The following is a 14,564-nucleotide window of genomic DNA, read 5'->3' on the forward strand; positions in this document are numbered from 1 at the left end:
CTCCCACCCCCCAGCACATGCCCTTACCCCCCTACTGTCTGTATCCATTGGTTATATTCATATGCATGCATAAAAGTCCTTTGGTTGATCTCTTCTGAACCTGTTTTGTTCATCAGTTTATTTTGGTCATTTGATTCCACATACGAGTGAGGTCACATGATACTTGTCTTTCTCTGACTGACTTATTTCACTTAACTTGATACTCTCCAGGTCCTTCCATGCTCTCTCAAAGGATAAGAGAACCTTTTTAACTGCTGCATAGTACCCCATGGTGTAAATGTACCACAGATTTTTTATCCACTCGTCTGCTGATGGGCACTTGGGCTGTTTCCAAATCTTAGCTATTGTAAATTGTACTGCTATGAACATAGGGGTACATACATTCTTTCTGATTAGTGTTTTGTTTTTCTCAGGGTATATTCCTAGAAGTGGAATCACTGGGTCAAATGGCAGTTCTGTATTTACTTTTTTGAGGAAACTCCATACTGTTTTCCATAATGGCTGCACAGTCTGCATTCCCTTTTCTCCACATCCTTGCCAGCACTTGCCATTTGTTGATTTGTTGATGGTAGCCATTTTGACAGGTGAGGTGATACCTCATTGTCATTTTAATTTGCATCTCTTTGATAATCAGTGACTTTGAGGATGTTTTCATATGTCTCTTGGCCATCTGTATGTCCACTTTGGAGAAGTGTTTGTTTAGGTCCTTTGCCCCCTTTTTTAAAATTGGATTGTTTGTCTTCATTTTGTTAAGTTGTATGAGTTCCTTAAATATTTTGGATATTAACCCTTTATCAAATGTATCATTGGTAAATATGTCCTCCCATACAGTGGGCTCCCCTGTCATTTTGTTGATAGTTTCTTTTGCTGTGCAGAAGCTTATTTTGATGTAGTCCCATCTGTTTATTTTCTCCTTAGTTTCCCTTTCCTAAGAGATGTATCCGCAAACATATTGCTATGAGAGATGTCTTAGATTTTGCTGCCTATGGTTTCTTCTAGGATTTTTATGGTTTTACGACTTACATTTTTGAGTTTATTCTTGTGTATGGTGTAAGTTGGTGGTCATTTTTTTACATTTATCTGTCCAATTTCCCCAACACCATTTATTGAAGATACTGTCTTGATTCCATTGTATGCTATTATCTCTTTCGTCAGATATTGAGTATAATGGCTTCAGTTGATTTCTGGGTTCTCTGTTCTGTTCCATTGATCAATATGCTTGTTCTTGTGCCAGTACGGGGCTGTTTTTATTACAGTGACTTTGTAGTATAACTTGATATCTGGTATTGTGATTCCTCCAACTTTGTTCTTCTTTCTCAAGATTGTTGTGGATATTTGGGGTCTTTTATGATTCCATATAAATTTTTGGAGTATTTGTTCTAGATCTATAAAATATGGGGATTGCATTGACTCTAGAGTGCTTTTGGTAGTATGGACATTTTAATGATGTTGATTCTACCAATTCATGAGCACGGTATATTCTTCCACGTGTTTATATCTTCCTCTGTCTCTTTTTTCAGTGTCCTGTAGTTTCTGAGTGCACATCTTTTACCTCCTTGGTTAGGTGAATTCATTATTGGTGTATAAAAATACCATAGATTTCTGGGTGTTAATTTTGTATCCTGCTACATTGCCGAATTCATTTATTAAGTCTAGTAGTTTTTTGGTGGAATCTTTAGGGTTTTCTGTGTACAATATCAGGTTATCTGCAAATAATGAGAGTTTCACTTCCTCCATTCCAATTTGGATGCCTTTTATGTTTTATTCTTGTCTGATTGCTGTGGCTAAGACTTCCAGTACTATGTTGAATAAGAGTGGTGAAAGCAGACATCCCTGTCTTGGTCCTGTTCTTAGGGGAAATGGTTTTAGTATTTGCCCATTGAGTATTATGTTGCCTATATGTTTGTCATATATGGCCTTTTTTATGTTGAGATATGATCCCTCTATTCCAACTTTGCTGAGAGTTTTTATCAAAAATGGGTGTTGGTCCCCAGCTGGTTTGGCTCAGTGGATAGAGCATCGGCCTGTGGACTGAAAGGTCCCGGGTTCGATTCTGGTCAAGGGCACATGCCTGGTTGTGGGCTTGATCCCCAGTAGGGGGCACACGGGAGGCAGCTAATCAATGATTCTCTCTCATCGTTGAGGTTTCTATCTCTCTCTCCCTCTTCCTTCCTATCTGAAATCAATAAAAAAATATATTTCTTAAAAATGGGTGTTGGATTTTGTTGATTGTGTTTTCTGCCTCTGTTGATATGATCATGTGGTTTTTGTCTTTCAGTTTGTTTATCCTACCTAATAATAGACAAATATGCAAATTGACCGTACCTTCACTATGCCCACGATTGGCCAGGAGGCGCGGGGGGGCGGGACTTGGGGGGGCCGATTGGGCCGGCGGGACGCTGAGCTCTCATTGCCAGCGGCGGCGCAAGCTCAGCGTCTGCGCCATGGCTGTGCTGCGGCACAGAAGAGGCCTCTGGGGCAGCGAGCTCACGTCCCGCTGCGGACCATCAAAAGCAGGGGAGCTGGGTGCCTGTCTGCTCCGGCACCAGGCCTTTCAGAAGCCTCCGCCACGCTGGAGGCTTCTGAGAGGCCTGGTGTACCAGTGGACAGGCACCCAGCTCCCCCGTGATCGAAAGCGAAAGTGTGTAGGGGACCCTACATGTGCATGATTTAATCATGCACTGGGCCTCTAGTGTGATGTATAACATGTTTTGATTTGTGAATACTGTACTAGCCTTTCATCCCTGAAATAAATCCCACTTGGTCATGGTATATGATCTTTTTAATATATTGCTGGATCTGATTGGCTAATATTTTGTTGAGGATTTTAGCATCTATGTTCATCAGAAATATTGGCCTGCAATTCTCTTTGTAGTGTCTTTTTTTATTTATTTTTATTTTTATTTTTTTTAATAAGGTATTATATGTGTACATATCTTACCATTGCCCCCCCCCAAACCCACTCCCATATATGCCCTCACCCCCCAGAGTTTTGCGTCCATTGGTTATGCTTATATGCATGCGGTTGATCTCTTATCTCCCCCACCTCTCCCTAACCTTCCTGCTGTAATTTGACAGACTTTTTGATGCTTTACTGCCTCTGTATCTATCTTTTTGTTCAACAGTTTATAATGTTCTTTATTATCCATAAATGAGTGAGATCATGTGGTATTTTTCTTTCATTCACTGGTTTATTTCACTCAGCATAATGTTCTCCAATTCCATCCAGGTTGCTGCAAATGGTAAGAATTCCTTCTTTTTTATGGCAGCATAGTATTCCATTGTGTAGATGTACCACAGTTTTCTGATCCAGTCATCAGCTGATGGGCACCTAGGCTGTTTCCAGATCTTACCTATTGTAAATTGTGCTGCTATGAACATAGGGGTGCATATATCCTTTCTGATTGGTTCCCAGTTTCTTAGGATATATTCCTAGGAGTGGGATTACTGGGTCAAATGGGAGTTCCATTTTCAGTTTTTGGAGGAAACTCCATACTGTTCTCTACAGTGGCTGCACCAGTCTGCATACCCACCAGCAGTGCAAGAGGGTTCCCTTTTCTCCGCATCCTAGCCAACACTTGTCGTTTGTTGATTTGTTGATGATAGCCATTCTGACAGGTGTGAGATGGTACCGCATTGTTGTTTTGATTTGCATCTCTCGGATAATTAGTGACGTTGAGCATGTTTTCATGTGTCTCTTGGCCTTCCTTCTGTCTTCTTTTGAAAAGATTCTATTTAGGTCCGTTGCCCATTTTTTGATGGGATCATTTATCTTCCTTTTATTAAGTTGTAATACAGCTTGAAATCTGGTATTGAGATCCCTCCTACTTTATTCTTCTTTCTCAGGATTGCTGTGGCTATTCGGGGTCTTTTTTTATTCCAGATGAATTTTTGGAGAGTTCTTTCAAGGTCTGTAAAATATGCCGTTGGTATTTTAATGGGGAGTGCATTGAATCTATAGATTGCTTTGGGTAGTATGAACATTTTAATGATGTTGATTCTACCAATCCATGAACATGGTATGTTCTTCCATCTGTTTACATCTTCCTCTATCTCTTTTTTCAGTGTCCTGTAGTTTTGCGCGTATAGGTCTTTTACCTCCTTAGTTAGGTTTATTCCTAGGTATCTTAATTTTTTTGGTGTGATGGTAAATGGGATTGCCTTTTTAGTCTCTCTTTCTGTAAGTTCATTATTGGTGTATAGAAAGGCCATAGATTTCTTGGCATTAATTTTGTATCCTGCTACATTGCCGAATTCATTTATTAAGTCTATGAGTTTTTTGACGGAGTCTTTTGGATTTTTTATGTACAATATCATGTCGTCTGCAAATAAAGACAGCTTTACTTGTTCTTTTCCAATTTGGATGCCTTTTATTTTTCCTTTTTGTCTAATTGCAATGGCTAATACTTCCAGTACTATGTCAAACAGGAGAGGTGAGAGTGGGCATCCCTGTCTTGTTCCTGTTCTTAGGGGAAATGTTTTTAGTTTTTCTCCATTGAGTATGATGTTTGCTGTGGGTTTATCATATATAGCTTTTATTATGTTGAGGTATGAGCCTTTTATTCCCACCTTGTTGAGAGTTTTTATCAAAAAAGCGTGTTGGATTTTGTCAAATGCTTTTTCTGCATCAATTGATATGACTGTGATTTTTATCTCTCAGTTTGTTTATGTGATGTATCATGTATATTGATTTGCGGATATTGTACCATCCTTGCATTCCTGGGATAAATCCTACTTGGTCATGGTGTATGATCTTTCTGATGTACTGCTGGAGCCGATTTGCTAGAATTTTGTTGAGGATTTTGGCATCTATGTTCATGAGGGATTTTGGTCTGTAATTCTCTTTCATTGTGTTGTCTTTATCTGGTTTTGGTACTAGGGTGATGCTGGCTTCATAGAAGGAGCTTGGAAGTGTTTCTTCCTCTTGAATTTTTTGGAATAGTCTGAGGAGGATAGGTTTTAGTTCTTCCTTGAATGTTTGGTAAAACTCTCCTGTGAAGCCGTCAGGCCCTGGACTTTTGTTTGCCGGAAGCTTTTTGATGAATGCTTCAATTTTGTCCATAGTTACTGGCCTATTGAGCTGTTTAGATTCTTCCTGATTGATTTTTGGAAGGTTATATTTTTCTAGGAATATGTAAATTTCCTCCAGGTTGTCCAGTTTGTTGGAATAGAGTTGTTCGTAGTATTTTTAAACAATCCTTTGTATTTCGGCGGGGTCTGTCGTTATTTCACCTCTTTCATTTCTGATTTTGTTTATTTGGGTCCTCTCTGCTTCTTGGTGAGCCTGGCTAGAGGTTCATCAATCTTGTTTATCCTTTCAAAAAACCAGCTCTTGGTTTTGTTGATCTTTTGTATTGTTTCTTTGGTCTCTATGTCGTTTATCTCCGCTCTGATCTTTGTTATTTCCTTCCTTCTGGTTACACTGGGCTTTTCTTGCTGCTCTTTTTCTAATTCTTTGAGTTGTAGGGTTAGGTAATTTATTACCATTGTTTCTTGTTTTTTGCAATAGGCTTGTAGAGCTATGAACTTCCCTCTCAAGACTGTTTTCGCTGTGTCCCATAGATTTTGGATTGTTGTGTTTTCATTGTCATTTGTTGCCATGATGTTTTTTATTTCTTCCTTGATCTCTCTGGTGACCCAATCCTTGTTTAATAGCATGCTGTTTAGTCTCCATGTGTTTGATCTCTTTGGATTGTATTTATTGTAGTTGATTTCCAGTTTTATGCCACTGTGATCTGAGAAGATGCTTGATTTAATTTCTATCTTCTTGAATTTGAAGAGACTTTGCCTGTGACCCAGCATATGGTCTATCTTTGAAAATGACCCATGTGCACTTGAGAAGAATGTATATTCTGTGGCTTTGGGGTGAAATGTTCTAAAGATGTCAATTAATTCCATCTGGTCTAGTGAGTCCTTTAGGATTTATGTTTCTTTGTTGATTTTTTGTTTAGAGGATTTGTCCAATGGTGATAGTGGGGTATTAAAGTCTCCTACTATGATTGTATTGCTATTCATCTCTCCCTTGATATCCTCCAGGAGTGTTTTTTTTTTTTGTATTTGGGTGCTCCTATATTGGGTGTGTATATGTTTACCAGAATTATTTCTTCTTGTTGGATTTCTCCCTTTAGTATTATGAAGTGGCCTTCCTTATCTCTTGTTATGGCATTTACTTTGAGGTCTATTTTGTCAGATATAAGTATTGCTACCCCAGCTTTTTTTTTTTTTCATTTCCATTTGCCTGAAAGATACTTTTCCATCCCTTCACTTTCAATCTGTGAGTCTCTTGTTCTGAAGTGGGTCTCTTGTAGACAGCATATATATGGGTCACGTTTTTTTATCCATTCAGCCACTCGATGTCTTTTGATTGGAGCATTTAGTCCGTTTACATTTAAAGTTATTACTGAAAGGTATTTGTTTGTAGTCATATCTATTTTTGTGTCTGTATTCCTTCTTACCTGTTTATTTCTTCTTTTTACAGTATTCCCTTTAGCATTTCTTGCATTGCTGGTTTGGTGGTGATAAACTCCCTGAGCCCTTTTTTTTGTCTTCGAAGCACCTGATTTCCCCTTCAATTTTGATTGATAGCCTTGCTGGATATAGTATTCTTGGATTCAGTCCTTTGCTTTGCAACACTTTGTATACCTCCTTCCATTCTCTTCTAGCTTGTTGTGTTTCTTTTGAGTAATCATTTGACAATCTGATGGGTGTTCCTTTGTAGGTAACTCTCTGTCTCTCTCTTGCCGCCTTTAAGATTCTCTCTTTATCATTTATTTATATTTGCCATTGACATTATGACATGTCTTGGTGTGAGTCTTTTGGGGTTGATCCTGCTTGGGACTCTCTGTACTTGTGTAACTTTTATCTTTCCCATATCCGGGAAGTTTTCTGTCATTATTTCTTCAAATAGATTTTCTAATCCCTGCTGCTCTTCTTGTCCTTCAGGCAGCCCTATTATACACATGTTACTTCGTTTCATGTTGTCCCGAAGCTCCCTTAGGCTTTCCTCCTGCTTTTTAATTTTTTTCTCCAATTGCTGTTCAGATTGAGCTTGTTTCTGTACCTGATCTTCTAACTCACTAATTCGGTCCTCTGCTTCTTGTAGTCTACTGTTGAAACTTTCCATGGTGTTTTTGATTGTAGCTATATCACTTTTCATTTCTTCCTGATTCTTGCATAAGTTGTTGATTTTCTCATCCATCTGATGTATAAATTCTACGACCATTACTCTGAACTCTTTTTCGGTCATGTTGCAAGCTTCAGTTTCACTAATTTCCTTTCTTGGCGACTCCTCATTTTCCTTCTTCTGTGAATTGTTTCGTCTCCCCATTCTGACTATCACCAGAAAGCTCAAGCTTCAGTTTGTGTGGACCTGAGCCGTGTGCTGTGGGGACTTCACTCCACCCGAGTTTCACTGAAGTGCTCTGACACTAGGACGTGTGGCTGCCGTTGGTTGGTGGGAACCAGGCTTGCCCAGGGTCAGTGTCCCCAGTGTTCCATGTGGTCTCGTGTGCACACTTAGAATCAGGGGCCCTGTCTGCACCACACTGTTGGTATGTGCCGAAAATGAGATCCTTAGCATGTGCCAGGAGTCAGAGTTTCCCTGTGTCTGCACCAAGAATCGAGTGTCAGAGTCTCTGTTGCCTCGTGCAGTTTCTCGTTGAGAATCAGGGTCCCTGTGTGTGCATGCAGCACAATTGGAGTCACTGGCTCTTAGTGTGAATGCGCTGTGAGTCAGGGATCCCAGGCAGCTGTGTCCAGCGTGCCAAATTCCCTGAAGTGGAGCTGCGTCCTGTGTGTGCTCTCTCTACTGAGCCAAACCGGCTAGGGCTTCGCACACTCTCAAATCCCTGAAGGGGAGTTGCCTCTGTGCACTCTCCCAGATTCCCCGAAGGGGGCGGAGTCCATCCTGCGCGCCAAATTCCCCAAAGGGGAGCCCTCTGTGCGCTGTCAGATTTCCCCTAAGGGGAGCTGCGTCTGTCCTGTGCGCCAAATTCCCTAAAGGGGAGCGTGTCCGTGCCGCTCTGCAGCTTGGGCGAGGGGGCGGGTCTATCAGTTACTATGGCGCTATCCGTGAGCCTGCGGGGAAGGGGATAGGCTCTTTGACTCACGGAAATCTGCTGGGAAGTCTGGATTCTTGTTGTTCGTTGGTCTGAAGCTGTGATAGCAGTTCTCTATCCCCAGTGGCTGCAGGGTCCTGGTTTGTGTCTGAAGCCAGGATCCTAGTCTCAGCCAGCTCTGTTTCTCAAGATGGTGTGGTCTCCGCGTCCACACCAGCCGACGAGAAATGTCCGCTTTGTCTCTTTGTAGTGTCTTTATCTAGTTTTGGAATTACGATAATGCTGGACTCATAGAGCTTGGAAGTGTTCCTTTCTTTTGGATTTTTTGGTATAATTTGAGAAGGATAGGTGTTCTTTGAATGTTTGATAAAACTCCCCTGTGAAGCCATCTGAACCAGAGCTTTTGTTTGCTGGGAGTTTTTTGATTACTGCTTCACTTTCATCAGTTGTTATTGGCCTATTCAGGTTTTCTGATTCCTCCTGATTCAGTTTTGGGAGATTGTATTTTTCTAGGAATTTGTCCATTTCATTCTCATTGTCCAGCTTGTTGGCAAATAGTTGTTCATGGTATTTTCTTACAATCCTGTATTTCTGTGGTTTCAGTTGTTACTTCTCTGCTTTTGTTTCTGATTTTATTTATTTGGCTCCTCTCTCTTTGTTTCTTGATGAGGCTGGCAAATGGTTCATCAATCTTGTTTATCTTTTCAAAGAACCAGCTGTTGGTTTCATTGATCTTTTGTATTGTTTTTGTAGTCTGTGTCATCTATTTCTGCTCTAATCTTTATTATTTCCTTCTACTTACTCTGGGCTTTTCTTATTGTTCTTTAATTCTTCAAGTTGTAGGATTAGTTCATTAATTAATTAATTTATTTATTTATTTATGTATTTTTAGGTAGGCTTGTAGTGCTATGAATTTCCCTCTCAAGACTGCTTTTGCTGTGTCCCAGAGTTTTTGGGTTGTTGTGTGTTCATTTGTTTCCAGGAAGTTTTTGGTTTCTTTCTTGATCTCATTGGTAATCCATTCATTGTTTAATAACATGCTATTTAGCCTCCATGTGATTGAACGTTTTTGGGTGTTTTTACTATAGTTGATTTCTAATTTAATTCCATTGTCATCTGAGAAGATGTTGATATGATTTCAGTCTTCTTGAACTTGTAGAGACTTGTTTTGTGTCCTAACCTGGTGGTCTACCTTTGATAATGACCCATGTGCACTAAGAAAAATGTATATTCTGCAGTTTTTGGTGAAATGTTCTATAAATGTCAGTTTAATCCATCTGATTCAGTATGTCATTTATAATCATTGTTTCTTTGTTTATTTTTTGTCTGGAAGATCTCTATTCAGTGAAGTCAGCAGGGTGTTAAAGACCCCTACTTTGACTGTATTGCTGTTGATCTCTCCCTTAATGTCTTTCAGAAAATTTTGTTTGTTAAATATATTTAGGTGCTCCTATTTTGGGTGCAAATATGTTTATCAGGGTTATATCCTCTTGTTGGATCAGTCCCTTTAGTATTATGTAGTGACCTTTGTTGTCTTTTGGTGGCCTTCATTTTGAAGTCTCTTTTGTCAGAGATAAGTATTGCTGTCCCAATTTTGGGGGGTTTTTTGTATTTCTATTTGTATGGAAAACTTTTTTCCCATCCCTTCACACTCATCCTGTGATTCTCTTGTTGTGAAGTGGGTTTCTTGTTAGACAGTATATATTTGAGTCATGTTTTCATATCCATTTAGCTACCCTGTGTCTTTTGATTGGATCATTTAATTAATTTACATTTAAGGCTATTATTGATAGGTACTTACTTATTGACATTTTAATTTTTTTTTAAATACATACTGATTTTTTTATAGAGAGGAAGGGAGAGGGATAGAGTTAGAAACATCAGTGAGAGAGAAACATTGATCAGCTGCTTCCTGCACACCCCCTACTGGGGATGTGCCCGCAACCAAGGTAGATGCCCTTGACTGGAATCGAACCTGGGACCCTTCAGTCCAAAGGCCAATGCTCTATCCACTGAGCAAAACTGGTTAGAGCGCCATTTTAATTCTTTATGCCTGTGTTTCTCTATTTCCTCTCATTATAGCAGTTCCTTTAGCATTTCCTGCAGTGTTGGTTTGGTGGTGATAAACTTCTTTAACTTTTTTTGTCTTGGAAGCTCTTTATTTCACCATCTATTTTGAATGATAGTCTTACTGGATATAGTAATCTTTTAAAAAAGTATATATTTTTATTTATTTCAGAGATGAAGGGAGAGAGGGAAAGAGAGATAGAAACATCGTTGATGAGAGATCCACACTGGGGATCGAGCTTACAACCTGGGCATCTGCCCTGACCGGGAATCAAACTGTGACCTCCTGGTTCATAGGTTGACGCTTAACCACTGAGCCATGCTGGCTGGGCTGGATATAGTAATCTTGGTTTCAGATCCTTGGTTTTCATTTCCTTGAATACTTCATGTCATTCCTTTCTGGCCTATAGAGTTTCTTCTGAAAAATCAGCTGACAACCTTATAGTAACTCCTTTGTAGGTAACAAATTGCTTTTCTCTTGCTGCCTTTAAGATTCTTTGCATTTAACTTTTTGGGATTTCCATTATGAAGAGTCTGTGTTGGGGGCGCTATTTGGGTTCTTGCTTGGAACTCTCTGTGCTTCCTGAACTTGTGTGACTTTTTCCTTCACCTGGTTAAGGAAGTTTTCTGCCATTATTTCTTCAAACACGTTCTCTATCCCTTGCTCACTTTCTTCCCTTTCTGGCATTCCTATAATGCAATTATTGTTACGTTTCAAGTTGTCCCACACATCCCTTAAGCTGTCCTCCTGATTTTTAATTGTTTTTCTTTCTGGTTCTCTGATTGATTTTTTCTACCCTGTCTTCTAATTCACTGATTCAGTCCTCATCTTCCCCTAATCTGATGTGTATTCCTTCCAATTTGTTCTTTATTAGTATTATGTCATTCTTCATTTCTTACTGTTTTTTCCTTAGTTACTGTATCTTTTCTCATGCTGTTGAGCATCTTTGCCATCATTATTCTGAACTCTATATCTGATAAGTTTCTTATCTCCATTTCACTTAGCTGTTCTTCTGGAGAATTCTCTTGTCCTTTTGTTTGGGTTTGGTTTTTGTCTCCCATTTGGCTGCCTGTTTGGGTTTGTGTCTGTGTATGAGGTAGACCTGCTACGCCTCCCAACCTCTAGTGCAGGACAGTGTCAGACGCTGTGTGTGACTGGCCCTGAGCACCCTGTTTGGAGCTGTCAGCAATCCACAGCTTGTGGCTCCCTCTGCTGCGGCTGGGTGCCTTTGGGAAGAAGTAAGATGTTCACCAAGGTCTGCTTTTCCTAGCCCCGGGCCAGAGGAGATCAGGCCAAGACTCAAAGCCTCCAGAGGTCTGCCTCTGCTTACAGTCTCTGTTAATAGCCCAGGCTATTAACCCTAGCAAGGCATAGACTCCACAGGGTGGGTTGAGAGGTTTTCCAACAGGGTGGGGCCATTGCTTCCCCCATAGGCAAAAGCTGCCTAGTTGGGAATGGTCTGCCAGAGAAAGAAGTCCTCGGCAGTATGAGGGAATGACTCAGCACAGGAAATCGGGTTGTCTATCTTCTGAGGTCTAACCCTGACTTCTGCTCATACAGCTCCAGTCCACTCTGCCCTTCCTTTGCTGGAGTCAAGGTGAGTGGCTGCAGTTAAAATGTGTTGGCCCTTTAAGAGGGTGCCTGCATTTCTAGCCATCTCTGGCTGGCAGACAACAACCCTACTTCTTATCACAGCCAGATGTTATCTGGGCTCCTTTCTTAGTTCTAGTGCTCTGGGCTGGGGATCCCAGCTTGGGGATTAAACCTCAGAGTTCTCAATGGGAACCCCCCACAGCTGAGATCTCTCTCCAGAACTTCAGCTGCTGTCTGTCTGTCTGTCTGTCTGTCTGTCTGTCTGTGGGAGCCTGGGCAGCCCTTTTGCACTTCCGCCCTTCCTACCAGTCTCTACATGGTCTCCACTTTCTGCCCTTGGTTATCAGGGTTCTCACCAGCCAGTCTTCAGTTGATTATTCAGGATGGTTTTTCTGCATTTTAGTTGTAATTCCAGCTCAGTCCTGGGAGAGTGTCAGTGTCGCTTCCTCTTGATCCGCTGCCAGTTTGGAATCGTCCCTCTTACTGGTTTTTGGTGCACCTTTTCACCAGAGGGCCAGTGCTCCTGAATTGTTTTCCCTCACCGTTTTAGCTTTAAGAATCCATATACTTAAGGCCTATGCTTTATTTTAACTGATTTTTATTTTATTATTTTTAATCCTTCGGTGCACAGCATGATGCTCCAACCAACTGAGCCACACCAGCCAGGGTGGCCTCTGTTTTATTTTAATCTGAGACATTGAAGGGACATGAATGCTAACCATGAAACCTGCAGTGACCATTAGTGCAGAGGGGTTGATGTGCTCAGGGAAATTTGATTTTATTTCCTGGATTAGTTGTGGGAACATTAACCTTATAGCACTTTGGAGAGTTTCATCCAAGACCATGGGTATATTTTCTGTAGATTTAAAAGTGAGATTTTTAAAAAAAAATCCTTTAGGAGTTGAAGCCAAATCAAAATTGGAGAGACTTATTTAATACAGTTTTCTTTTAAAAGAGGCAGAACTTATTTGACCTCTTACAATAAAATGTGCTTTCTCAAAGAATTTTGCAAAGCATTTCTTAAAAAACGGCTGGCATTCTTGACACAGCCTTGGTAGCAGTCCTCAGGTAACCAGTCTGTTATATTTGACCATTGCATATACTCGGAGTAAGAATTGTTTATTGCAGATCATGCAGTTTCTAACATCTGGTATTTGTACAGTGAGCACCCCACATCGAAAGGAGTTTCTCCATCAAGTTCTGTTCAAGGAAGGAGAATATTTCCTTATCAAAGTATTATTTGTGAACAATTAAAAGCAGAAATTTAAAACTTTTAATCTTAGCAAAATATACAGATATAAAACATTTATCTCAATTGCTGTTACTCATGTCAGATCTTACATCTTAACTTGCTAAACTGGTAGAATTTTTGTTTCACTTGGAATAATGTAAGTAAAAGAGTTTGGATTAGGACTGTGAACATGAGAACGTGTGGCTGTGAGACGTGCAGCGCCCTGTGCTGGGAAGAGCGGCACTGCCTGCGCCCAGGCCGGCCACACCAGGGAGGCTGCTCCGGCCACGAGGCCTTAGCTCCCTTGCAGCGTGTCGCTCGGACCCTGAGCCCAGTGCTGTCCATGGAGACAGCTGTGTGTGTGTTGCTGTCACTGTTTCAGATAGTAAAGGATGACTGCGAGGATGATGCCCATGTTTTCCGGAAAGCGGCCAATGACATCACATCCCAGCTGGAGATTAATTTTGGTAACCTCCCTCGTCCGGGGCGCGGAGCCAGAGGTGGCACACGGGGAGGCCGGGGAAGGATCCGAAGGACAGAGAACTATGGACCCAGAGCAGAAGTGGTGGTAAGTATTTGTATTCTGATCCCGGTGGCTTCCTGAAGAACCTGCGAGGAGGAGGAGGAGGCCCTGGGCTGCACAGTCTGATTTTGGAGGGTCGTCAGGTTCTGTGTGGATTCCTCCTCTCTAGTGTGGCCTGATGTCGGTGTTTGGAACGGTGATGTCAGCACCGCCATCAGTTGGTACAGACCAGCTGTAGGCTTGGCCTCCAGGGCTCCAGGCGGCCCACTGCCTGCCCTGAAGGTGCGCTCAGAGCAGAACTCACTGCATCAGACCAGGCCCCAGGCTTGGGGGACAGATCTTCTTCACGATGCCTGAGGGCACGTCCTGTACCCCGAGCTTTTGGGGCAGAAGGCCCTCTGCAGCCCCTTCTCCACTCGGAGCCCAGTCTCCCCCTCTGCCCAGTCTGCTCTGCCTCCCGCCGCAGGGCCCCTTGCCTGCTCCCAGGAGGCTTCTCGGATTGCACTTCCCTCCAGACCCGTGCACACCTGGAGCAAGGGCTTGCTGCTTCTCTGGAGCATGATCTCCATTGGTCACTGTCCTCACTGGTGTGATTGTGGATTGTGTCTGTGGGCGGCAGCAACCATGTCTGCTTTTATCCGTTTCCCCGGGGCCTAGCACCATGTAAGCTTAGAAGGCGCTTCATAATGTTTGGTGCACAAATACACGAATACCTATGTAGTAGGAGTCGGGCCTGAGGCCCTGTGGCCAGCGTGGGCCCGAGTCCTCCTGACGACTTTGTGGCTGGCCCCCCAGACGTTCCTTTTGCTGCCGATTCCCTGGCTCCCAGGAGCAGCCCCTGGGGCAGTGCCCACAGGTGATTGATTATACCTGAGCCAGAGCAAAACACATCACCGTTTTTTCAGGTTGCATTTGAGGCCAGGTTGGAAAAGGTTCTGTTCTGAGAGTAGAAAATACTCTCCTTTGCAAGCAGAGCTCCAGCCACTGCAGCGCTGGTCAGGAGCGGGAGGTTCTGGAAGCTGCGCCCGCCCCTCCCCTGCTGCCCACCTGTGCTCTATGGCTCAGAACTGCCACAGGCCCCGCCCCTTCGCG

At 42.1% G+C, this 14,564-nt stretch overlaps 1 protein-coding gene across 1 annotated transcript in view; it reads left to right on the forward strand.

Moving 5' to 3' along the window:
* The window catches only part of HABP4 (hyaluronan binding protein 4), a 43,494-nt gene that overhangs the window by 28,391 nt on the left and 539 nt on the right, over positions 1–14,564 (forward strand). The window contains exon 7 of the mRNA XM_028129846.2: positions 13,332–13,517. Coding sequence (XP_027985647.2) covers positions 13,332–13,517 — 186 coding nt within the window. The remainder of the gene's footprint in view (positions 1–13,331; positions 13,518–14,564) is intronic.

Source organism: Eptesicus fuscus, chromosome 15, assembly GCF_027574615.1.
Source record: "Eptesicus fuscus isolate TK198812 chromosome 15, DD_ASM_mEF_20220401, whole genome shotgun sequence".
NCBI classification, from domain to species: Eukaryota; Metazoa; Chordata; class Mammalia; order Chiroptera; family Vespertilionidae; genus Eptesicus; species Eptesicus fuscus.